We start from the raw sequence: 24774 nt of genomic DNA, 5'->3' as shown, positions 1-24774 counted from the left end.
CTTTGGCATAAACAAAGGTCAGATGACGTTCCAATAATGGCAGGGCAACGCCACAACGTTTCCAGGGCAGTGCTTGCTCTTAAATGCACAATTTGACATGGCAAACGATACATGTGATTATCATAATTGTACAAAGTAAGAAGGTGCTTACACCCTCTGTTCTAAGGAGTACTTTGTGATTGGCACTGCTTGTATATTGCAGTTAAGTAGCAACAGTTAATTTCACCGATTGATTGTATTCACAAAAAGTAAATTCAACAGACTCGACCAGCAGCAGAATGCTTACTCTTGCTCAAAAATATATTAGAAGTTTCCTTAAGGTAACACTGATTTAACAAGATTATAATTTCACCCTAAGGTCGCCTCTATTAAGCGTTGATTATTAATTTTAACTATAAACTTCGATATAAAGATGAAAATGGGCAGTATATGGAGGAATGCATTATAGAGAGTTGATTTTCATGAAATAGTGATTGCACAAGAAATGTTGATTGCACAAAGCGATTGAAATTGGTTAAATTGAAGCAGAATGGTGTGAAATGCTAAGGACAGATTATCTTCTACGGATCACGGATAGTTGCTAGGTCTTGATAGAAGAATTACACTGCAGCACAGTAGCGTTGAAAAGCGGTTAAAAGTACTTTCCAGCAAGCTACATATTAAAAGTAGATAGAAATTTAAATTTGGCACAAGATAGATTTTAGTGAGTACTCATCTTTGTCAGGGCTGATTGAAATGTACAGGTCATCAAAATTAGACTGAGAAATTAAACCATGCTTATAGTATTCCTGTGGCACAACAAACAGGAAATTTGATGCAACTAATCTAAACATAGGTTACACACTTAGGCAGGGGGTCGCAACTGTTTCACTTTCCCCGGTTGAATAAAAACAATTGGTTACTGATAATTGATGTTCTTAGAGTTCTATACTAGAATAAGTTAACTGTAATGGCTGGTCCCACCTTTTATTTGGTTATAGAAATGAAATCATCATCCATGTCCTTATAAAGTCGTTATTATTTTGTTCACAGTGTTAAGGAAACAAAAACTTGTTCATGGTGGGGGGGGGGGGGGCTAAAATGGGTGACAAATTACAGTTACAGTTTAGCTAATTCAATGTATGGCGACAAGAACGAGGAGTCCATTGAAACTTACGGAGAGTTCGGATGAGGAGGTTGCTGCTTTTTCTTCATGCCCCAAAAATAAAAGATTTCACGTGATAGAAGACTCGTTCGTCCATCTTCGTGAGAACTGAACCGGCTAGAATCCTTGGCTTTGATACGCAACGCCGCCTCCACCTGAAAAACATTCCTGCATTTTCGGACCAGTTTGATACAAACGCCAATTTGATATCATATTTCAGACAAAATAGCCCAGTTAACCGTTTTGAGCATATTCAAAAACGTTTATTTTAGCGATACGATTATCAACAAGAAGGCCACATATGCATTTGACAAAAAATACATCATTTTGTATTAGGCTATTACGGAAACAATTGCGACCGCACACATTTTTGTCACTCCGGCAAAGACTGCGGACAGCAGGAGGAAGCCTCAGATATGACTTGATTTAATACCAACACGAACAAATTTTTTTTAATTAAAAAAAATTATCATTTCCTTTACGATGATAATTACGCCGATTTAAAAAGTCATCGATTTATTGAGCTACTTCGCACATTATTCAAATCTTTCATTAATCTTCATTTGTATATCATGCTAATCGCGCGCATAATTTCAATCAAAATCGAAGCCCAAAATAAAAAAAAATGAAAGCCCGAAGGAATCGTCTAAGAAAACGATCGTTTTCTTACTAACAGACAAAGAAAATAAAAAAACTGTAAATAAACAGTTCATTTCCAGACGTGTGTTAAATTCATTTTCGTTTCAGTCAAGTATTTGATAAGAAGGGCTGTAAAATTTTTTACTGAAACCTAGTTTAGCACTAACAAAAATAACCGACTAAACGTCGGATGGATTGGTCTCGAAGGAGCTCTAATCAATATCAGCCTGCTTCTAAATGGGACTAAGAAGAAGTTCAATAGTGGGCTTCAAATAACTACATTAGAGGTTAAACTATACCACTATTAAGATTTGAAGTGAACAAGGAGGCTCGTTAATGTGCGTTCGCACATGATGTTCCGGCCCGAGCTTAGCAACATTCTTTACTTAATTGTCAACCAAATGACGATATAACAAAATTAGCTATTTGAGTTTAAAACAATTGTTACACAATCTAACCATTCACGGCAAAAACTGAATATCAAAATTTAAAAGCACCTAGTAACAACGTCAAAATACAGTCAGATAAAACCTTAACTATACAAATTTACTTTTTCCTAACTATACAGCAAATGGAAAATTTTCTTAATGAGACTAGGGAACAAGTCGACAAAGAGAACGAATAATGAGGCGAAACTCAAAAATTAATCAATATTTTTTAAACCAAGCAATTTCCAAAAAGCAATAGTTTTTAACTAAATAAACCTTGACAAATTACTAAAAAAATATTAAGAAACCAAACGGACCTGTCTTTGGTTAGACTAAGCCATAGAAACGGACTAAAGATGCAGAAAAACTCAAAAAATTACAAACGATTTGCGAAAACACAAATTATTGATACCATTAAAATCATTAGCTATTTTCTGAATATTATGTACTTTAAATTCAATTGTTATTTCCACTATTTCAGCTAAAGGATGTATACTGAGATATTAACTCAGTTTACCTGGTCAACGTTTGAAAACAATTGGGATCTGTTATCACGCGATTGTGTTGAAAGAAGAGAAAAAGAAACACAAAACTGACCCCTCAAAAAACGCTTATAAAAACGCATATTTCTTAACAAACAAAAAGTTAGTGACAAATCAAATAAGTAGATGTAATTTTTTGAAATACAAGAAATTGGACGGAACCTCTCAATGATGAAAATAAGTTACAAGTTGACGAAAAGAACAACAAAAACTGAAAAGTTTGAAAAAAAAAATGAAAATGTATATCTTAAACTTTAAGACTATTCGTTATAAACTGAGTGCTCCAGGTAACATCAACCATTCAATCTTCAATTACAAGCTTATGCGACCGGTCAGCAATTTACGGCAACCTAAAGAACAAATAAACAGGAAAAAACAGCAAATTCAAGAAAAAAATTGAGCGAGAAAATTTTCCAAAGCATTAAGCAGTAAATTTTTCAATGAAAACTTTTCTAGTTTCAAGTAAATTTTTGAACAGCAATTGCATTCTCCTTTTTTTACAATATAACTTCAAAATATTACCAAATATGAAAAAATACAGAACCACGAAATTTTTGAGAAAACTCGTAGTATCACCGCCATAAAATTCAATAGCTTTCAACGGAAGGCAGTAAATACGCTAAATTGATGGGACAACAAGGTTGTTTGCCATTCATATTTCATCAATAAACCATTACAACACGTTATTGACAATGAAAACAACAAATACAGGCAAAAACGACAAATTCAGTAGAAAAGTGCCTGAAGAAAGTGTCGAAGCCATTTAAACCATAAGATTTTCTCTGAAAACTTTATCATTGATCCATTGAAAGTATTTTTTAAGCCAATGGGAGCTAGCAATATTTGGATAATGTGATAAGAGTTCAAAAGTAACCAATAATACGAAAATATTCGAAAATCTAAAAAATTTTTGAAATCTTGTCATTGAAGCCATAGAACCAATAGTTAGAAGATAAAACCACTAACCAGATTAATTTTGGTTGCAGTAGATAAAAAGTGAGTCCTTTCACTACTGAGATTGACTTACAGTTCACGAAAAAAGTTTAAAATTGGTTAAAGTTCAGAAAAATTTTTGAAAAATTATTTTCTAAGTCTCAACAGCCATTAAAATCACTAGCTTTTAACGGAAGTCAATAAATACGCTCAAGTATAAACCGATGTGAGGACAATGAAGTTTTTCATTCATAGGTGATCAATAAGACATCACAATAAGTCTTATGACTATGAAAAAAAACAACAACAGGCAAAATGCAAAAAATTAAGTAGAAAAAGGCGAGAAAGTTTTGAAGACATTTAAACCATAAGCTTTTCTATGAAAACTTTATCAGTGATCCAGTGAACGTATTTCTCAAGCCAATGGGAGCTATCAACATTTGGATAATGTGATATGAGTTCGAAAGTACCAATAATACGAAAATAACCACAATATTATTTAAAAAATTGAGATCTTGTATCACTGAAGTCATATATCAAATAGTTAGATAAACCGCTAACGAGATAAAATTTGGTTTCAGTAGGAAGGAAGAGAGTTCTCTCATTACTGAGACTGACGTACAGTCCACGAAAATAAGTTACAGATTGATTAATGTTCAAAAAAAATTTTGAAGAATTATTCTTAAGTTGACGAAAAGAACAACAAAAACTGAAAAGTTTGAAAAAAAATGAAAATGTATATCATAAACTTTAAGACTATTCGTTATAAACTGAGTGCTCCAGGTAACATCATTCATTCAATCTTCAATTACAAGCTTATGCGATCGGTCAGCAATTTACGGCAACCTAAAGAACAAATAAACAGGAAAAAACAGCAAATTCAAAAAATTGAGCGAGAAAATTTTCGAAAGCATTAAACAGTAAACTTTTCAATGAAAACTTTTCTAGTTTCAAGTAAATGTTTGAACAGCAATGGCATTCTTCTTTTTTTACAATATAACTTCAAAAAATTACCAAATATGAAAAAATACAGAACCACGAAATTTTTGAGAAAACTCGTAGTATCACCGCCATAGAATTCAATAGCTTTTAACGGAAGGCAGTAAATACGCTAAATTGATGGGACAACAAGGTTGTTTGCCATTCATATTTCATCAATAAACCATTGCAACACGTTATTGACAATGAAAACAACAACAAATACAGGCAAAAACGACAAATTCAGTAGAAAAGTGCCTGAAGAAAGTGTCGAAGCCATTTAAACCATAAGCTTTTCTCCGAAAACTTTATCATTGATCCACTGAAAGTATTTTTTAAGCCAATGGGAGCTAGCATTATTTGGATAATGTGATAAGAGTTCAAAAGTAACCAATAATACGAAAATATTCGAAAATCTGAAAAAATTTTGAAATCTTGTCATTGAAGCCATAGAACCAATAGTTAGAAGATAAAACCACTAACCAGATTAATATTGGTTGCAGTAGATAAAAAGTGAGTCCTTTCACTACTGAGACTGACTTACAGTTCACGAAAAAAGTTTAGAATTGGTTCAGAAAAATTTTTGAAAAATTATTTTCAAAGTCTTAACAGCTATTAAATTCACTAGCTTTTAACGGAAGTCAATAAATACGCTCAATTATAACCCGATGTGAGGACAATGACGTTTTTCATTCATAGGTGGTCAATAAGACATCACAATAAGTCTTATGACTATGAAAAAAAAACAACAAAAACAGGCAAAAAGCAAAAAATTAAGTAGAAAAAGAAGAGAAGTTTCGAAAACATTTAAACCATAAGCTTTTCTATGAAAACTTTATCAGTGATCCACTGAACGTATTTCTCAAGCCAATGGGAGCTATCAACATTTGGATAATGTGATATGAGTTCAAAAGTACCAATAATACAAAAATAACCACTATATTTTTTTTAAAAAATTGAGATCTTGTATCACTGAAGTCATATATCAAATAGTTAGATAAACCGCTAACGAGATAAAATTTGGTTTCAGTAGGAAGGAAAAGAATTCTCTCATTGCTGAGACTGACGTACAGTTCACGAAAATAAGTTACAGATTGGTTAATGTTCAAAAAAATTTTTGAAGAATAAATTCTTAAAGTCTTAACAGCCAATAGCTGTCCACTCAAAGCACCAGATATGTTCACTTAATGCTCATTACTGAACATATTGCACCGTTAGTCAATGAGTTCATGCCATATGACTCCAAAAAATTAGTCAATCCTCAAAAAGAAAATCAATTTTTTATTTAAAATTACAAAAACTCAGTGTCGAAGCCAAAAAAATTGAGCAATTCCTTGAAAACGAGTTTTTTTTTGTTCATTGGGTTTTGACTGTAAATAAGATTTGGCGTTAACAGAACCTTGATATGAAAAATGACTAGTCCCTAGGTGACTTAAAAAAACAAAAAGAAACTGAAAATATTTCTAAAACAAAGAGCTCTCAAACAGAATTCGATTTTTTTATAGTGAACTTCCTATGAGACCAGAACTAGTCTTTTTATCGACTTCAGTCTATTAGGAACACACAATTGGTTCCTTTTGTGGCATGAAATGTAAAATTTAAAATAGTATTTTTATAGAAAAAATCTTAATTTGAAGAAAAGTTACACTAAAAGTGAACAAAATCATGCCAAATATCCCTTGTTGACACAAAATTTCAATCCTCGATAACTCCTCGAGAAAAAAAAACAAAAATTCAAAAAATCTTTTTAATTTTGAATTCTATGCTGGTACAGCTTTTTAATGATACCGCACACATTTATCTACGATGAATATATCGATCGGCCAAAATTGACTGAACAAAAAAAACCCATTTGAGTATATAGTTCCTCCCCCCACAAGTGGGTCGGGACAAAAATGGCACCAGTTTCGGCGCACTTTTCATTTGAATTTTAGTATTAAATTGCGGCCATTTGAGTTCAGCTGCTTGAAATTGTGATTGAGAGAGAATATTAGATCACACGAAACGCAAAAAGTCAAGGGCGTAAAATTCACTCGAAAAGTCAAAACGGTTAAGCGAAAATTTTGCATAAAAAAGGCACGTTTACAAAAATTGCTACTCTACGAGAGCTATTAAACACCAACCGAAAGTTGCACGGTTAAAAACTGAAAGTCAATACGCTGTTCATTTCCGAAGTTGGGTAGAAATAGCCTGATTACAAGAACACCCTTCACCAGTCAACAAAGCCTATTTGCAAGAGGAAACAAGATTTTAAAAAAATCCTTCCTATTTTTAGAGAAATAATGGAGTGAAGCTCATCAAACTCACTGACTCTATGTGAAACAATTATGAACATAAGTGACCGAAAGCCTACACTTTCTTTGATTGAAACAACTAGGAAGCGAAGTAACAAACACAAAAATAAGAAAGTCGCCAAAAATTTGAAATTTCACTACGGATTTTGAAAAGGTAGTATTAGCGTAATTAAAACAAGTACACGTTTAGGCAAACTTTTAGACAAATCAAGTCATTCAGCATTAAAAAGCATCTGGAACGAATGATTATCTATATAAATCAAACTGCCATAGGGTGTTAATTCGACACTATCGAAATACAAATCAGGATCCAAGTCACTAAATCGGGATCCAAGATACAAGTCGCTATAGAAAATACAAAAACCTTTTACCATATAGCGAATAGTCTTAGTTCAATTCTTGGTAAATCTCGCAAAGAGTTTTCAAATTGACTGTTGCCATGATTGACATAAGATCCCGAGACATTTTCGCACAAAAGGCTACTTCCAATATATCTTCCGGGATGAACCCCTAATATCGCATGTTTTAGTATCGTGTGATAACCCCCTCTCCTGAGACCATGTTTATTTACTACAACGGCAAAGAAAATCGAAAAAGTGGCTATACCAATGCATTAGACTTGGATACCAACAATGAATTAAACCATCGCTTCACTATCTGAAATCCAATACAGGGCTCCACCCGATTCTATATTCAATTTCTTCGTTTTCGGACATCGACATTAGGCGGTAAAACAACCAGAAGTCGTTCGACAAAGTAAAAAACAGGTGCACAAATGTTGAAACAGCATTCCAAGAAATTAAAGTGATAGAACTTGAATATCAACCTGAACATCCTTTAGTAGTTATCAAAGCTACGTGCACAAAGAAAAAAATTAAAATGCTTCCTATTTTTCGAGAGCTAGTGGAGTGAGAAATTCATTGTCCCTATAACCAATTATAAACACTAAGTGATTACAAGCCTCCACTTAATTTGACAAAAAAAATGAGAATCGAAGCAACAAAAACGACAAAACTGGCTAAAAAAAATTAAAATTCAGAAACGATTAAGAAAATAAGTACCGTCAAAATAATGAAAACAACTACATGTTTAAAATTTTATCCAAATCCATGCCGGGATCCAGGTAAACACCAGTCGCTAAAGAAAATACGAAAAACTCTACACTTGCGAAGTCTTATTTCGATTCTAGGTAAAACTCGGAAGTTTTCAAATTGACTCTTGTCATGGTTGACAATTATCTCTTAATCCTTTTCTCTATGGGTTAAACCGCTAATGTTGCATCTTTTAGTATTGTTGAATAGCCCCATCTCATGAGACACTATATTCGTTTAATACAAAAATTTATGAAGTATTGACCAACGCATTAGACTTGGATATCAGGTTATTAAACCAACCTCAAAGTGACTGAAACCCAAAAGAGGGCTTTAGCCAATACATTCTATTTTCAATTTATTCGTTTCATGATACCGACTCTTTTAAATTTACACTGTCAGTTAATTCATCTTTCAAAATAATTTATTGGAATGGGAGAATAAAAATTCTCTGGAAAAATCAAAAACGCAAAAAGCTTAAACCCTAGGCGGTAAAATGAAACCAGAACTCGTTAGACAGTAAAACAAAACAGGTGGACAAATGTTGAATCAAGTTTCAAAAATTGTAAAATGAAAACCTGAAACATAAACCGACTAATGTCGGAAGAGTTGCTCTTGAACGACAGGCGAGGCAACTTAATTCAGTGGCTATAGCCTAGATAAAAATTAATGGGTGCAAAAACAATTAACACCACCGGGAATCGAACCATTGACCTCCGCCAATAGTTGGGGTTGAAGCCAATAGTGGGGGTGGGGGGTCAACAAAGGGGGGGGGGTGTCAACCTCTAAGAACCGCCCCTCACACCATAAGTATAAGTATAAGTCTCCAAGACAGTTTGAGCTGAAACAGACCTGAAAGGCTCTAAGAGCACATAATGCCCCCCGCTGGGCGCTACCTGTTTATCCCGTTTTTGAGGACGAAAAGTCAAAAGCGTCAGACGAAAAATTGGTCAAGCGAAAAATCGCATAAAAAAGACCGACAGGACTAATATAATTGCTACAAACTTTGTTTGAGAGCAATTAATAAGAAATGGACAGAAATTTGAACTTCAAAAAGGATTTTAAAAAATAATGTCAAAGTAAATAAAAAACAGTACGTATTTGGAGTTCTACCCAAATCGAATTATTCACTATTAAAAAGCATACATGACCTAGCATAGGACTCAACAATAAGAAAAAGCAGCAAAACAGGACGGTAATCAAACAAAAAATTCATTCAGATTTCACGACAACGAGTTGCCTGGAAGTAAACACAAACCAACTAACCACGGATCAATTGCTCTCAAACAAGCTGGGTCAATTTAATTAGGAGGGTTGTAGCATACAAATTTTTTATGGGAGCAAAAAACTAATTCCATCTTGATTCGAACCCAGGACCTCCAGGATGCCTCTCCAGGAGGCTCTGATTCTTTCGCTCAAAATCGCTTTAATATTAGTAACAACACTTATTTCAAAAAGAGCAATTTAGGTAACTAAAAAATGAGGAACTCAAGCGTAGAAAAACACTTCAATGAATTAGGAAAGATATAGAATCTCTTAAAACAAAGAATGATTTAGAATCTCAAATGCGCAAAAACGGTCTGGCAAAAATTCTGTATAAAAAGATACATTTATAATCATTAGAAATAGCCAAAGAACTTCCATTTCACCAGAAAAGATATAACACCTGCCTTCATTCAAAAAATTAACAAGTCAAAAGAAGACAAAACGGTCAAAATTAGAAAATACGTTAAATCTTTTTAAAAAAACTGATTTTATACTCAAGAAAACAATTAGTCGTCGACTGAAATCATTCATTGGCATCGTTTATACCTTCGTACAAAACCATTGAGAGCTCTCATTATGCAGAAAGTCATAATACTACAAAAATAGCAAATACGGTCAAAATTAAAAATGTCTGTTTAAGGGTTCAAAAGTTCAATTTTGCGAGGGAACGGTGTCAAAGCCTATAAGATCAAAATCTATTCACTAAAAATACCTAATATAATCAACTTTGCCTGACTTCGCCTGACTTTGCCTGATATTTACCTCTTCATTTAAATGCCATTGGTGTGATTATCGGAAAAGACAGGAGAATAGAACCTCAAAAACTGTAAAAAAAAAAACCTCAAAAGAACGTAAAAATTTCGAAAAAAATATGCAAACTCGTAAAATCAACGACAAAAAACTAAGTTAAAAAACAGCACAGAGAACTACATTCCAAATCACTTGGAAAAGAATGCAGTTTCTCTCTTTACTGAGATTACGCTAAAAAGGTGCAGAAATAAGACTGAAATTCTCAAATCTCAAAATACCATTATTTTTGAAAACAAACTTTATTAAAAGCGTGACACATAACCTGTCTTCACACAACAAAATAAAAATTTATAATTTTGCACGTTAGGAACCCTATTGTAAATGTCATTGCTGACACTAAGTTAAAAAAAATACACATTAACACTGAATACAGGCAGAACTCAAAATTTCACGAACAATTTTATGTAATGTGTTGAAGCCAAAAAATCATATGCCGTGAGCTCAAAACATTCTATGTTGATAGTCCTTCCTTTGCACGTAAACTTCAAATGTCATTAAATGAGTTTTGATTTGAGATCATTTTGGTCTGTAACTAACATGAAAAAAATTCACAAAATATAATCTAGAAAAACAATTTCAAAAAATAAAATAATTCAAAAAACATATACAGGGCCCAACTACAATTGGATTAATTTTTGACCTATGAAATTGCACAAACATACCAAACCTGGTCACTTGATCAATTAGACTCAGTCATAATATAACAAAAAGAACATCAAGAACTGGCTGGCAGAAATGGAGAATTAAGTAAAAAAAATGTCAAAAAAAATAGTCGGATCAATAAACAATGAGCTTTATTCATAAAACACAAGATTGTTTCATCGAACCTGTTGGCGCCGATTCAAATCAGCAACAAAAGACATCAGAAAGAATGAAATAACTTTTGAAACTGAAAAAAATTGTGAATCTATAAACTTGGAAAACCTGAGAATTTGAACAACCCCCTCATTTTGGGAGAGGAAAACCTGAGCTACCCGAAGTTATAGCACACGGTTAGAATAACCTCTAAGCTATCCACGAACCCAACGAAAATTATAGCATCAAACCCACAAGTGTGGCTAGTAGCACTTATATGGTGCAAAATTTGAATTTTTTTTATCTTTGTCATTTATTGTTAAATTTTTAAAATAATTTATTTTATGATACTTTAGGTGTTAATTAAATGTCAAATACCTACGTTTGAGGCATCTAGAGCTCAGCAATACCCATCCGTGCTGATGTCAACAAAATCAAATCTTGCATAAACATGTCATTTACTATGCAAAAATTGACTTTAAATCACTATTTGATTAACCAATCAGAAATAGTAACAATGATGTTATAAATGATATTTACGTGACTATTTACTTCAACCCAATTGTTTGAAAAGTTTAATATTGTATTTAAAACCATTAGAAACTGTTACAAAGAGCAGTTGGCTCTCAGATTAGACTATAAATTGATTCTTCAACAACTTTATTTTTTTATCCTAAGTTTAGCTAGATCTTAATTTGGCTAGATCCGAGTTTCGACGTTAGTTGAGCTTCCTTATAGGAAGCTAGCAACATTACTAACACTGGCTGAAGCCTTAGTGAAGAACCCGGAAGGCGTAAAGCTCGAGAAGTAGGCTGTGATATTTTGGTTCCGCTGACATTCTTGAGCAGCCGCAACACAACCTTATTGGAACATAACAGGACCTCTTTTTAATCGAACCTTAAAAGAATTTCTTTAAATTGGGATGAAACTGCCAATTTTTTTTTTACAAATACGACAGGCCCAAAATACAATCAGAATCTTTTGTGAAAGACAAATCAACGATGGGACGAAAACGGACCTTGCTATCGCTTCGCGGCTGTTTAAAAACTGTCTAAAAAAAATGCGTGATAGCTTTTTTGGCAAACAAAAATCTTAGTTCAAAAATACAGTTTTTTTATAAATATCGAATTAATCCAGCAAAAGACCGCGAAAATCTCATTTCCAGAGAACTTTCCTTAGAACCGGAATTAAAATCAGCCCATATCTGAATGCAAAACCGTTCAAACTGGACAAAGTGGAACAAACATACAAAGTGGAACATTCGATGCAAGCTTTATTTTTATGAGAAAAATGCTGAACTTTCAAAAAGTTGGCTGAAAATTTGGCCAAAACAGTTGGTACAGATTATTCATCACATCTCTATATTTCAACGTAAAACCAATGAGACTATCGTTAACAATGTTATCATAATTTAGCATAAGTTGATCAAAATTTAAGCAAACATTATGAAAAGTGTGAACAAAACAACGGAATTTAGGCTCACGTTCGCATTTCTTTAAACCCCTGTAACTCCTCGGGAAAAGCGAATATCAAAAAAACTTATTAATTCGAAATTCTACGCTTGACAAGCTTTCTAATGACACAACTCACAATCCTGCACGATGAATATATCGATCGCCAAAATTTTTTCGGTTCGGAACAATAAATTTATTGGTTGGAAAAAACAGCTTAGCTGGTCGATTCACTAATAATATCCCCGTATCAAGCCGAATAGATTCGGGTCAAGTAAAAGTCGGAAAGTCATTTCTCTGTGAGCAAATTCTTGAATAATGATTTGAAAATTTATTCGAAACTTCCAATTGTTGACTAAATACCTGGAGGCATATACCAGAACAAAATGCATACTATAATTAAAATTTAGCTAGAAGACTCCGGACACTAACCACTAAGAAACGATAAATAGCCACGACGAGGAGCCTTCTCGAACTCACTATCCTTAACCATCAATTAAAAACGAATGAATGGCTAAAAAAATTTTATCAGTGAATCATCTATTTCAAAGAGTGTGTTTCAAATACAATGACCAGGCTCTAGAAATATTCACCAATCGTATAAAACAAACAAACAACGTTTGAATTGAAAGATGAAACAAATTAAGCGTACGCAAAATTCAAGAAAACATACGATAACTATGTCAAAATTTTGTTTTAGAGCAATAATCGACGGCAACTGTTTCAGAACTTTTCTTCTTGAAAAAAATCTATTCTGTACAGAATAACAGAGCATTTTTGTTCCGACCCCTCTTGGGGGGAGGAACTATATACTCAAATGGATTTTTTTTTTGTTCAGATAATTTTCGCCGATCGATATATTCATCGTAGAGAGTTGATACTGGTATCATTAAAGCTCGTCCAGCGTAGAACAAGTAATCAAAAAGATTTTTTTCATTTTCGTTTTTTACAGGGAGTTATTATGGTTTAAACATCTGAGAAAAGTAGAGTGAATTCCGTTGTTTTTATTCACATTTTCCAGAATTTTTGCCTAAAATTTTGTAAATTCTGCTAAAATTTGATAATATTTGTTAGGTTAGTGTTGTTGATTTTGTTTTTAAAGACAAAAAAGTATTGTTTATTATTTTGATTTTGTTTTTTTGTCGAAAATTCCGGTTAAATATTTCAAAAATCAGCCTTCTTCATCAAAAACTGATCGAAACAAGCCTCTTTGGTCCGTTTTGATCAAATTTGCCGGAAGTGCACCCCCAAATAACACTAATATAATCTTTGTAGACTCAAAATGGGGCTATTCCTACTTTAACTTCTGTTGAGACTGCTCTTTAATTAAAACTTTGCCTTTTTTGCTATCTTTAATCGCCGATTATCAAAAACGCACTTATTTTGATTTTTAACTAACAAATTATGTATATCTAAAACATTGCAAAAAAAGTATTCCTCATGAACGAACAGCATTAGAAGGGATAGTTTTGGGCCAATCTTGGGCTATTACAATCCAAAAAAGAATTCGGATTGTAATCAGTTGATCTTTTCTTTATAAACGATCTTTTTTATATTAATTAAAGAACAGAACATATCAAATCAAAGCTCAGGAGTGATAGGTCCAATTGGCTTCCTAATCAGCTCCAAGCTAATGCACTTAAATTTTTATTTGAAAGCTTATGTTCATTTTGACCTTTAAAAATAATTGACTTTCAAATAATGGCTTAATGAAATTTTCCTCTATTTTTGTCTTAATTTGATCAACTTGTACCTTAGCGTCAGCAAAGAAAGAATGCTTTTTCTTTATACTGATTTAAAATTTAATCTCAATTGCGGTTTGGAGCCTTAACTTATTGTTTTCTGGCTTTGATATATTTAGATTTCAGATTTTTTTATTTTTAGATATTTGCCCAGTTTTCACGTTTTCTAGTTTTGTCACATTGTCACATTTTTGACAGTTCTGATATTACATTATCGGCGTTCCAAATAAAGCACAATTGAACATGTTTAAGTCCTGAAAGATATAGATTATCGTTTCAATGGCTTCGACACATCTTTCTTGAAGAATTTAATTGACTTTTATTAATTTTGTCTTTAACTGTTGTTTTGTTTGTCGTTTCAGTCGTATTAAATTTCTTGTACAATGACAGCTTTCATCGGCTTCTCATGGAAATAATGATCATACATTCTGATATCAGTAGATAGCTGATGGCTTCCATGACTTTGAAATCAATTGTTTTCCAAAAAAACTTTTCAACTTCGCAATTTTGTTCTTTTTATTATCTTTTGGTTATCTAGTCTCGTAAATTATAGGTCAAATATGACATTTGTGGTGTCATGGGAAGGTGTCAAAAGTAATTGGTGTCACAACTTATTTTTTAAAGAATTTGTTATGACCTTACTGCTGGCTTCGACACCGGTTTTTCACCAAAAAAAGTAAGTTAGTTTAATTTTTTCAAATTTGACGTTCATTTTGTAGACGCAAGACATAATCTAGATAATTGCAGGTCTCAAGCACGTCCTGTGCCTTTGAACGAATAAGCAAACCTATTTAATTGTTTCATTTTGTAATTAATGGCTTACAAGACTTCGGAAGTACTTTGTTTCAAAAAAAAATCAAAACTTTTACTTAACTTTGCCCTTTTTTCTTTTTTTGTCTATTTGTTACCTAGTCTTATTAAGGAACGGCTACATACTACATTATCGGTGTTTGAGGAAGGCACAATTGTTCATATTTTTGAGGGCCAAAATAGGGCTTTACGGCTTCGACAGCGTTTTCAGGCAAGTTTTAATTGAATTTTTGTTTGTTGTCTTTTTGTTGTTCTTTTTAGCCGCATAAAAAAATGAAAAAGGGCAGGTCTTAATTCCCTTTTATAGAAAAATTGGTATTGGTAATTCTTTGGGATATTTTAATTGATTTCTAATGGTTTTCATTACTTTGAATTTAATTGTTTTAGAACAAATAAGCGAATTTTTTAACTTTACTGTTTTTGTTCTTTTTGTCTAATTGTTACCAAGCCTTATTATGGACTGGTCCCATATATTTTTTGATGAATTACAAGTTCTTCTGTTTAGTTTCAGTTTTATCTGACGGCATCTTGACTTTGTTATTAAGTTTTGTTTTTTAAAACGGACAAAGTTTTTGATGTAATTAATGTTTGTTGTTTGATTTTGCTGTTCGTCTTAACTCGCTTTCTTAAAATTGGCATATTTCATCAATCTAGTGCACCATTTTTTACTCCACGGTGTTAATTGCTTTGGAGGCCATCTTTTCGCTCATACACTATCTTTTTTGAAAAAAAAATCGGTTTTGGGTTTTTTTTTTTGGGATTCCCAAAAATAATTTTTGGGTTTTTCTATCTGTATTTGGTAGACAATTGTGTCAAAATTGTGGATGAGCGGGGTCGGAACCTTATGTGCGCTCGCACGTTACCGAGCCGCCTTGTTATATTAGGATTCAATTAATTAAAATTTACATCTTTTTCCGCAATGGGTCACCAACTCTGCAAAATAAACAAAATTAGAGGCGCTTGTGGGGCATTGAACAAAAATTTGGAGCCTTTTTATCATTTAAGTCCTGCATGCGGCATGAATATAAAACTGGAGTTCGGATTGAAAATTTTGGGTGCGCTTTGAATTTGCATCAGGCGCATCGTAAACTTGAAAATTAATTGAATGGAAATCATGGCTATAAAAATCACTTTTATCTGGAGGGTTTAAGACGCCTTTGAAGGAGAAGCGGTTCCTTCGCATATTCCCCTCAATTAGCACGCAATAAAGTTCACCCGGCCACTTTTGAATATCAGACCTTACAAAAGGTATGAATTTCTCTCAATCATTATCAACTCATCTTTGAGATTCAAACATTTATCAACTCTCCAGCAATAAAAGTACTATTCTCAAAAAGGGAATAGCATGTTCTCTTCAATCAACTCAATACTAAGAATCTTCAAATCAATACTACAACCCCGCGTAATATATCAAATGAATACAATCCTGCGAGGAAAATATACTCACAAACAGCAAGCCAATAGTTTTTTTTACAGCGAAAACATTCAAACATAATTTAAAATATTAACTAACCGAAGTTTTGCGTCTGGTAGGCAGAGTCATGGCCGAGGTCGGGGTAGTATCCATCAGCTGGTCCTCCCCCAATGTCCTCGAAACCTTGAGAAGGACTGAACTCAGCTGACACACCCTCCTTGAATCTCCGGAATGCCAAATACGTCAGGATTCCCTGTAATTGCAGAAACATCAGAGAGGCTTATAGGCCGAGTATGTTACTACTCTCTAAGTAAAATCGAGAAAATAAGGTCAAGGCCAAAAGGTGAAAAATAGGATTGCCCCATGACAATTTGCATTGTTGTTCTCAATTTAAAGCATTCAGATGAAAATATATTTTGTCCCCCCCCCCCCGAAACTCAGTGGGCATATAACTTTTACGCACCCGAAGGCGCACGTGCTATTTTTTACAAAGTATGTGCAGTATAATAACAAATAAATTGTAAGTGTGGGGCAAAAAAAGACACTGCGGGCGAAACAGAATAGATCCGAGATAACACCATTTTAATGTTCTGGAAAAATAGGTAAAAGGAATTTGAAATCTGTGTCTCAATGGGCTTGAATTTTTTAGGTTGGGTGTCGAATGCACCCTCAATATTAAAAGTTTACCGGTCTTCGAGTTGATAACTTTGGCCACTGATTGCCAAGAAAAAAAGGACTCAAATAATCAAAAATCAAGATGCAGATCCATTTTCTTTCATCTTTAATCAGTTTTGGGCACAATACTTTGCCATATTGATGCTCGTTCCATCGCCTTACTAATTAGCATGAAGCTCAAAATCATAATGCTATAGTAGTGTCTATCAATTATTGTTCCAACATTACGTGACAGATCTCGTTATAATTTAAGAGAAACGGAGAATTTATTTAGTTAAATTAGTAAGGTTAAATTGCGTTTTGATTATCACGAGTAAATTTTTACACTTTCAAGCCCAAAAATTAAAGATTTTAGCAATTAGACCAAAAATTTCCAAAAAATTAATTATTTCTGTTTTTTTTAATTTTGCTTAAAAAACTTCATCCGTCTCTCTGTTTTCTGCTGACTAAAAACTATCGTAGCTAAAAGTGTTTCCTATATGAAAAATTTTTTCTAAAATAGAATATTTCAAGCAATTTAGAGCTCTAAAAATCGCCAAAACACTAACTTTGTAAATAAAATAAAGTTGTTTTTTCAATAATTTTTCTAATTTTTTAAGAACTAAAAATTGTATTTTCTAAACCGCCGAGACGAAAAAAAAACCAGTTTCAAATCAACTAAATTCATTATAGAAAAATAAAGTAAGAAGTATTTTCTTATCTTTTTTAATTGCATTCTTTATGCCATCAGATTAGATCGTTCGAACAAACCTCCTCCAGTATAAATCAATAAGAATAATTTGAGAGTTAGGAATTCATTGATCGCCAGCAAAACTTAATAAAAGCGCTTAGTTTTGTTAAAAATTAGAAAATTGATTGTTCGTTTCTCTCTATTAAAACTGCTTTAGAATTGATCTTTTCCACACTGTGCCAAATTCTGCAAAAATGAAAAACTAAATAGTATATTGATAGCTAAAAGCTCTGTTTCTTCTAAATACTACGAGAAGATAAAAGACCGAAACGCCAATATTACTGATAACCAATTTTCTTCAGTACTGCTAAGAGCCTTTAGGAATTGTTTTAACGTTCCCTTTCATTTTAGACAATTAGAGACAGAGTGCACATACTGTCAGAAATCTTAAAAAGAAAACTTGCATTTTCAAAAGCAATTTGTGGCTCTTGTATCTGGCTGGTAACACATCTAAGAGACATTTGAAAACATAGCCGGCAGATTGCCGGAACAGCTGCGAAAGAACAGACCTGCGTGCCATATAATAAAGATAGAAACAGATACAGATCTAAATTGAAAAAAAAATCGACGCCGCTTAAAAAACTAGGCTAAAAAACATTCAGCGATAAATTAATAAAGCTTGTTAAAATTCATTCCACAGAAGCCTCTTATTAGGGACCTTTACTGCACATAGCAGTTCCTTTGACCTTAGACAAATTCAAATTAAACTTAAGTTTTAAAGTGCAAAAGTCATTTTATTGAGTGAGGTAAGTCACGTATGATCACAATCTAATCACGCAAATAACCTAAAAACTTTTGCTAAAGCGAGTGAAAAATGACGTCACGCGCGCAAATGTCGTAAGAGGAAGTCATTCAGAAAATTTGACTTTTTCAGCTTTGCTGTGTGAACAAATGTAAAACGAAAAAAGAGCGTCAGACGACGAAACAAAAAAAACCAAGAGCACCGCAATATAGCTACGCTCAGCTTACAGCTTCGCAGCTATAACAAACAAACAGGCCCATTGTGCTAACTTTGGAAAAAAAAAGTAAAAACTTCACTTCAAAATTTAGGGTCAATTTTACTATTGCCTCAAGAAGTCCACACTTAACTTTCCAGATAGAGCCAATGAGACATAAATGAACGATGCGACTCATGGGAAAAGATCAGTAGCCAGAAAGAAAGCTCAGTTGGAGTGTGTCTGCGTATTATTGTCGGAGTGATTTTTTGTTTGTTTGTGCTTGTTTTGTTTGTGTGCATGCGTGCTCTTTTGTGGTTGTATGTTTGTGAGTGCGTCTAAAAACATACCCGACAGATTGCCGGAAAATAGCCACCGTTGATTCCATTAAGCATGATTGGGATTGAAAGAATAGAAGATATTGAAAAAAAAAAGATTTTTGTACAAAAATATTCTTTAAGTCCGATTTATTTTGATGGCAATTCGTAGTTGAACATAACGTACTTCTGTTTCTTAAAGAGAGTCTACAGGGGCTACTATCAAAACCAATAAGCATTAGAGATGGTAACTAAGACTTATAGGAATGACGTTCAAATAGCGGGCATCTAAAATTGGGCTTTATGGGTTTATCCCGTTTCCACTTCTGACTTCAATTTTTTATACTGACTCTGTTCATTTTGAATTGCTTTGCTGAGCAACTGATGTTCAAAATCACTTTTAGCAGAATGAGAGAAGAGAGACTAGCCTACAGAAGTCAAAAAGATATCACGCAAAATGTTGAAAAAGCGGCAAAAGGAGGTAAAGCGAAACATTTCTTTATTCGACGAAGTAAAAACACAGCAGGACAAGTCCTGAAAGACAATTCAAAGAATTGCAGGTAAAACGTAGACTCACTCTACTTGCCGAGCAGATCAATTGAACAATGCCAGCCAGAACACAAAAATCATCAAAAAAAAAATGAGAAACTAAAAGAATCGAAATTTATTACTCATTGCTAAAACTCTTGAAGCTTTTAAACCTAAGCCAAAACTTTTTCCTTTTAAAAACACCTATTTCAAAAATATGTTCAAAACCAATTTTTGTTTCTGAAATCGGTCCAGTATTATATCTGCAAGACCTGGAAAATATTCATTGGCCCTTGAAGATCGATTACCTCGAAAAGAACGTAGACTCACTCTACTTGCCGAGCAGATCAATTGAACAATGCCAGCCAGAACACAAAAATCATCAAAAAAAATGAGAAACTAAAAGAATCGAAATTTATTACTCATTACCAAAACTCTTGAAGCTTTTAAACCTAAGCCAAAACTTTTTCCTTTTAAAAACACCTATTTCAAAAATATGTTCAAAACCAATTTTTGTTTCTGAAATCGGTCCAGTATTATATCTGCAAGACCTGAAAAATATTCATTGGCCCTTGAAGATCGATTACCTCGAAAAGAACAAAAAATTTAGAAAAAAAATCAATTGCAAATTATAAGGATGTCGCTGCAAATTGTGATATAAAAATCTTCAGCATCAATTCTGTTTCTCTAGAGGCTATCCAGTAACCCAATTCCAAGCTTTAAAAAACTCATTGGCTCAGATCGATAGGCAATAATTTTTAAAAAAAATTTCAAACTTCAAAAAATAGAAATTCGCTCTATTAAAATGTTGAAAGCCATTCAATTGCCCTCTATTCAGTAACATATTGTCAAACCATGAATGAGGTTACCTGGCTACTGAGGCAAGAAAAAAATAATTGTTTTAAAAAAACTTGAAAAAAAATTGCAAATTCTATCAAAAAACTTCTATAAGTCGAAAGGTTAAATTGTTGAAATCCATTGAAACTAAAAACCATGCAGTAACTTTTTATCAGAACTTAGAAGGGGTTTTCTCGCACTTGAGAACGGACGAATATCAAAAATTGACAAAAACTTTAGGAAACCTTAAAAAAATAGCAGATCTTATTAAAAAAATGCTAAAATTCGAGACATTAAAAAGTGAAAAAGCATTCCAATGTTACTAGATACCATGTAGTGCCCTCTTAAACAATCTCAGAGGAGATTGCCTGGTCCCTGAAACTGGAAAAACTAAAAAAAATGAAAATTTTCAAAAACCTGAAAAAAATGCGAATTTATTAAAAAAAAAGAATTGCTACAATTTGTGATATTCAAAAGTTGAAACCTATTCCATGGCAACTAAAAATTTTTCAGTAACTTATTATTCCATCTCTTATGAGGTTTTTGGGTCCCTGGGACTCAAACAACTTGACTAATGACAATAAATAAGTAAAAAAAAATTATGAAAAAAATTGCAAGTTTTGTCAAAAATGCTAAAATTCATGATGGCAAAAACTTGAAAACCATTCCATTACCACTCGAAACTGTGCAGTAATCTATCATCAAACCCTTTATCAAACACTAGAGGTTTTGACACCTAGGGCTAAAAAAAACTCAAATGACAAAAATTTTCAAAAAACCTGAAAAAAATTGCAAAAATTAGTATCATTTTGTGTGTTTTTGTTTGTAGTACCACGACATAGAGCTCATAAAAAGGTCAAAACAAGCAGTTTTGTCTCGCAAAAGGCCTTCATCAACTTTTAAAAATTTCAACCTAAGACTAATCAAACAAAAAACTCAAAAAAATCACAAAAAAAACATGAAAAATTGCACCATTTTGAGCCGAAAAACTCCTAAAAATGACCTTTTAACCTTAAATTAGGGCCATCCCAGCAGCTGCACCACTATAAGCACTTGAAGGACTACCAAAGCCCACTTTGGGCCTCTAATGAAACTTGATGCCCGCTGGGCTTTACCTGTTTATCCCGTTTTGAAAGATAAAAGTCATTGAAAAATGTGTGAACACATCTTAAAAAAAAAAAACACAGCGCACCAATAAAATTGAAATTCTTTGAATTGTAAAAAAAAGAGCGCTACAATAGCCGGCTGAGAAGATGAGGGCGGCTATTAAACATAAAAATTACTTGATAATCGCTACAAATTGGGGTTTTGAATATTTTAAAAAATACAACTGTGTTCATTATCTAGCTGAACAAAAAATTGCGAGATTTTGAAAACGATTTGGTCCATTATTCTCATGAAATATCAAAAACTTGCGCTTGTATGGTAGTATGTGTGCTTTAGAGTGTGTTGTTGTAATTTTGGTGGTATGTGTGTAAGAGAAAAAGAAAGTCTGAGAGAATCAGTTCCTTTAAATGTTAGACACAAAAAAGAGGCAGGGTGCAGAAACTGTCCAGAAAAAAAATGAAAAATTATATATTATTTGTCACAAATTACGGCTTCAAATTCTTCCAGAACCCAAATTCTGTTTTTAAAAATCTAAGTGGTAACGACTTCAAAAGATGTTTTTAATATGCTCAAGACACATCAAAAAATCGCAAACATTAACAAAAATTTCCATTTCAAAGTTAAGTGCAAAAATTTCGATTAACGATACAATTGCCTTAACCAGTCGACACTTAATTATTTAGGAAGAAACGGAGAAGACCTATTTGAGCTTGCTGAACCTTGAGTTAAGATCAGTTGCCAAAACAAAAATTTTTAAATAGAGCTTGCAGATTGCTAGAAGATAGCTGCGATAAATTCGTAGATCTGCAGTCTAAAAAAATAGTGAGATACAGACCAAAAAGTTAAATGCTGATATAATGTATTTTAATAAAGAATATGTATAACTTACTATTGCTTCTATTAACTGCTATCAAACTAACATCCAATTAGAGTGACAGGCACTAACTTGACCTTCTCTCTTTGAATTAAAGTTCAAAAAAGTCAATTTCAGATAAGTGGAAGTCTTTTTTGAGAGTGAGGTAAGTCACGTGTGACCGGAAACTTCATCACACAAAAGAACAAAAAAAACTCGCTCCATTAAGAATGAAAAAAGACGTCAAGCACGCAATTCGGTTTTAATTACATGAACGAATGAATAAAAGGCACATTCCAAGTAGTAGTGAAGTCATATGGTCAAGACAAAAATCTTGACGATGAAATATAAAAAACCAAGAGAAGGCCAATAATAGCCCCGTCTATCGCTGTGCGGCTATTAAAAAGGTTTTGGTGTTGGGGTTTGTGTATGCGTGATTTTCTGTGTGTAATGTGTGTCGTGTGCATGTGATTGTATGATTTGTATGTGTCTGTGTCTTTCAAATTGTACTTCACATATCTTTCTAGAGTGTGCTAAGGAGTTTTCGTTGTTGTCTGCCGAAAAAAGACGGCTGTTTTGGTTGTTTTAATAGTTGTTATTGCGTTACCTTTGAGAGTTATGTTGGAACATACTGTGCTACGTTTAGACTCGCACCAGCCATCTTGCTTAGGATTACGTGCGGCTTGACAAAAATGATTTAAAATCTTGAAACATTAGTATCAAAAAGCTGCGCACATTTCGAGTTTGATTAAGGTATTCAGTAACGCGCAATTGCTTTGCTCATTTTGAGGTCCGGTATACACCTTGTATTGTTATATTAAAAGTTTCCAACGACGTCTTTCAATATTTCTATCATTTTTCTAGAAACACTGCTTCACAGTCACCAATTACTTTTCAATTCAAATTTGATCCAGACTACATACCGTACACTCCAGTATTTTCCCCTCCCTTGATTTAACAAATAGCTAGCAATTTTCATCAATTTTTCTCGAAATTCTATTCAGTGTACTTCTGGAAATTGGTTCGTAGCAGGCAGAAGACTCGTGATAGGCTGTAATGCATTACAAGGCTTTTGGATCTTATAGCACAACGTTTACTATTCTTTTCTCGCGTTATTTTTCGGCTGTTTGGGGGTTTTCCGCTAAATTTTGACCTAGAAACTGTTAGTCTATGGTAACGATTCTAAGCATGCTATCACTGGATCTTGATTTGAAGTTGTTTTTTTTAATTTTTGGGCATGGAAATCCCAACTTTCCCAGCGCAATAACCTGACAAACACAAAAAGAACAAAATGATTTAGCCAGTTTTGCTCTATTTAAGAAAATCTATTTGAAACTACACGTGTTTCTTCATGCATTCGAACAGATCAAAAGAAGTTTAGCATAAACGTTTACCCAAGGTGGAATTGAGAAGAAGGAAAAGGCTATGGCAGCCTTGATATCCCCAGCATCCTCGTAATTCTTGCCCTTTGGTGTCTCTCTGCTGACTCCAGTTTTACGCCAAGCATCGCATAGGTAACAGAATGTCACAAACCACATAAAGGTCCAAATTCCAGAAAAGACTAGATCCGCCAGCACTGCATACTTTCTGTGCTTAATGTTAGAGAAATGATCGAACAGAGCGTCCACTACTAAGAATACGATGCACGCCAGAAACGCGATTACACCTGTAAACATGAATTTATGCTTAAATCAAAGATCTCGCCCCGGAAAAATTGGTATAAACCTCCCAAGTGCGCTTGTTCTATGAATTATATTAATTTCAGATAAGCGCTAGTCTGCTATTCGGGTTTGTTTTGTGAGCAGAAATACTGTATAGTAGCGTTTTAAGCCTAAATAAGAGACCAATGACCAAACTTGAACAAATAAGAAGCCAGTCTAAAAAAGGGGCGCTAGCATTAGCGGGGTATTGGTTTTACTAGCCGGCTTCAAAAGGTGTTATTATCGAGCTTATACTGACCCCAGGCACGATTTGAAGTGGGAAAAATTCCAATTTGGGAGCGCTGTTCAACGGTCGAGCATAAAATTTCTAGTAAATAGACACACTTGTATACAAAAATTGACACGAACTTGGTCCGAGAGCAATTAAAGGTCAGTTTTTATGTAGCTATTTTTTCAAACTAATTACCGACGATATAAAATAAAAAATGAACTAACCAATGGCTACAGAAAATCTACAAGCATTGTCATCTGCATTCAACTGGCAAACGGCGTCATTTTGTATTCCCTGCTCTTCGTGTAGAACATACCACGCGCCTGTTGAGATGCAGGCAAAAACAACAATGGAAAAGAGCCAACAAACTACTCTTGTAATAACTTGAGGCTTTTTGATGAAACTCATTGGATCGAAGGCTCCGCCTGCCATTCCAGCACCATAAGCTCCCGGTGAAGACATTGTTAATGAGGCTAATTGTCACAATATGATCAGGATCAAAAATCTGAAAAAGAGTCGAATA

General features: G+C 33.5%; 1 protein-coding gene across 1 annotated transcript; it reads right to left on the bottom strand.

The window, feature by feature from the left end:
• Positions 1 to 327: 327 nt before the first annotated feature.
• Positions 328 to 24774, bottom strand: LOC142339633 (synaptogyrin-2-like). The gene is made up of 4 exons (XM_075389818.1): positions 24476 to 24774; positions 23714 to 23985; positions 16437 to 16590; positions 328 to 1299 (listed from the first exon to the last, which is right to left on the bottom strand). The coding sequence occupies exons 1-4, from the start codon at positions 24711 to 24713 to the stop codon at positions 1262 to 1264; spliced, it is 702 nt and encodes a 233-aa protein (XP_075245933.1). The 5' UTR covers positions 24714 to 24774; the 3' UTR covers positions 328 to 1261.

Source organism: Convolutriloba macropyga, chromosome 1 (genome assembly GCF_964194025.1).
Source record: "Convolutriloba macropyga chromosome 1, txConMacr16.3, whole genome shotgun sequence".
Lineage (NCBI taxonomy): Eukaryota > Metazoa > Xenacoelomorpha > Acoela > Convolutidae > Convolutriloba > Convolutriloba macropyga.
Note: the sequence above shows the minus strand (reverse complement) of the source record. Positions and strands in the feature narration are given on the sequence as shown.

Coding starts and splice junctions, on each gene's coding strand:
- LOC142339633 (XM_075389818.1), bottom strand. CDS start 24,713: ATGTCTTCACCGGGAGCTTATGGTGCTGGAATGGCAGGCGGAGCCTTC. Junction 23,986..24,475: donor TAGATTTTCTGTAGCCATTG/GTTAGTTCATTT, acceptor TCATGTTTACAG/GTGTAATCGCGTTTCTGGCG. Junction 1,300..16,436: donor CTACCAGACGCAAAACTTCG/GTTAGTTAATAT, acceptor AATGTTTTTCAG/GTGGAGGCGGCGTTGCGTAT.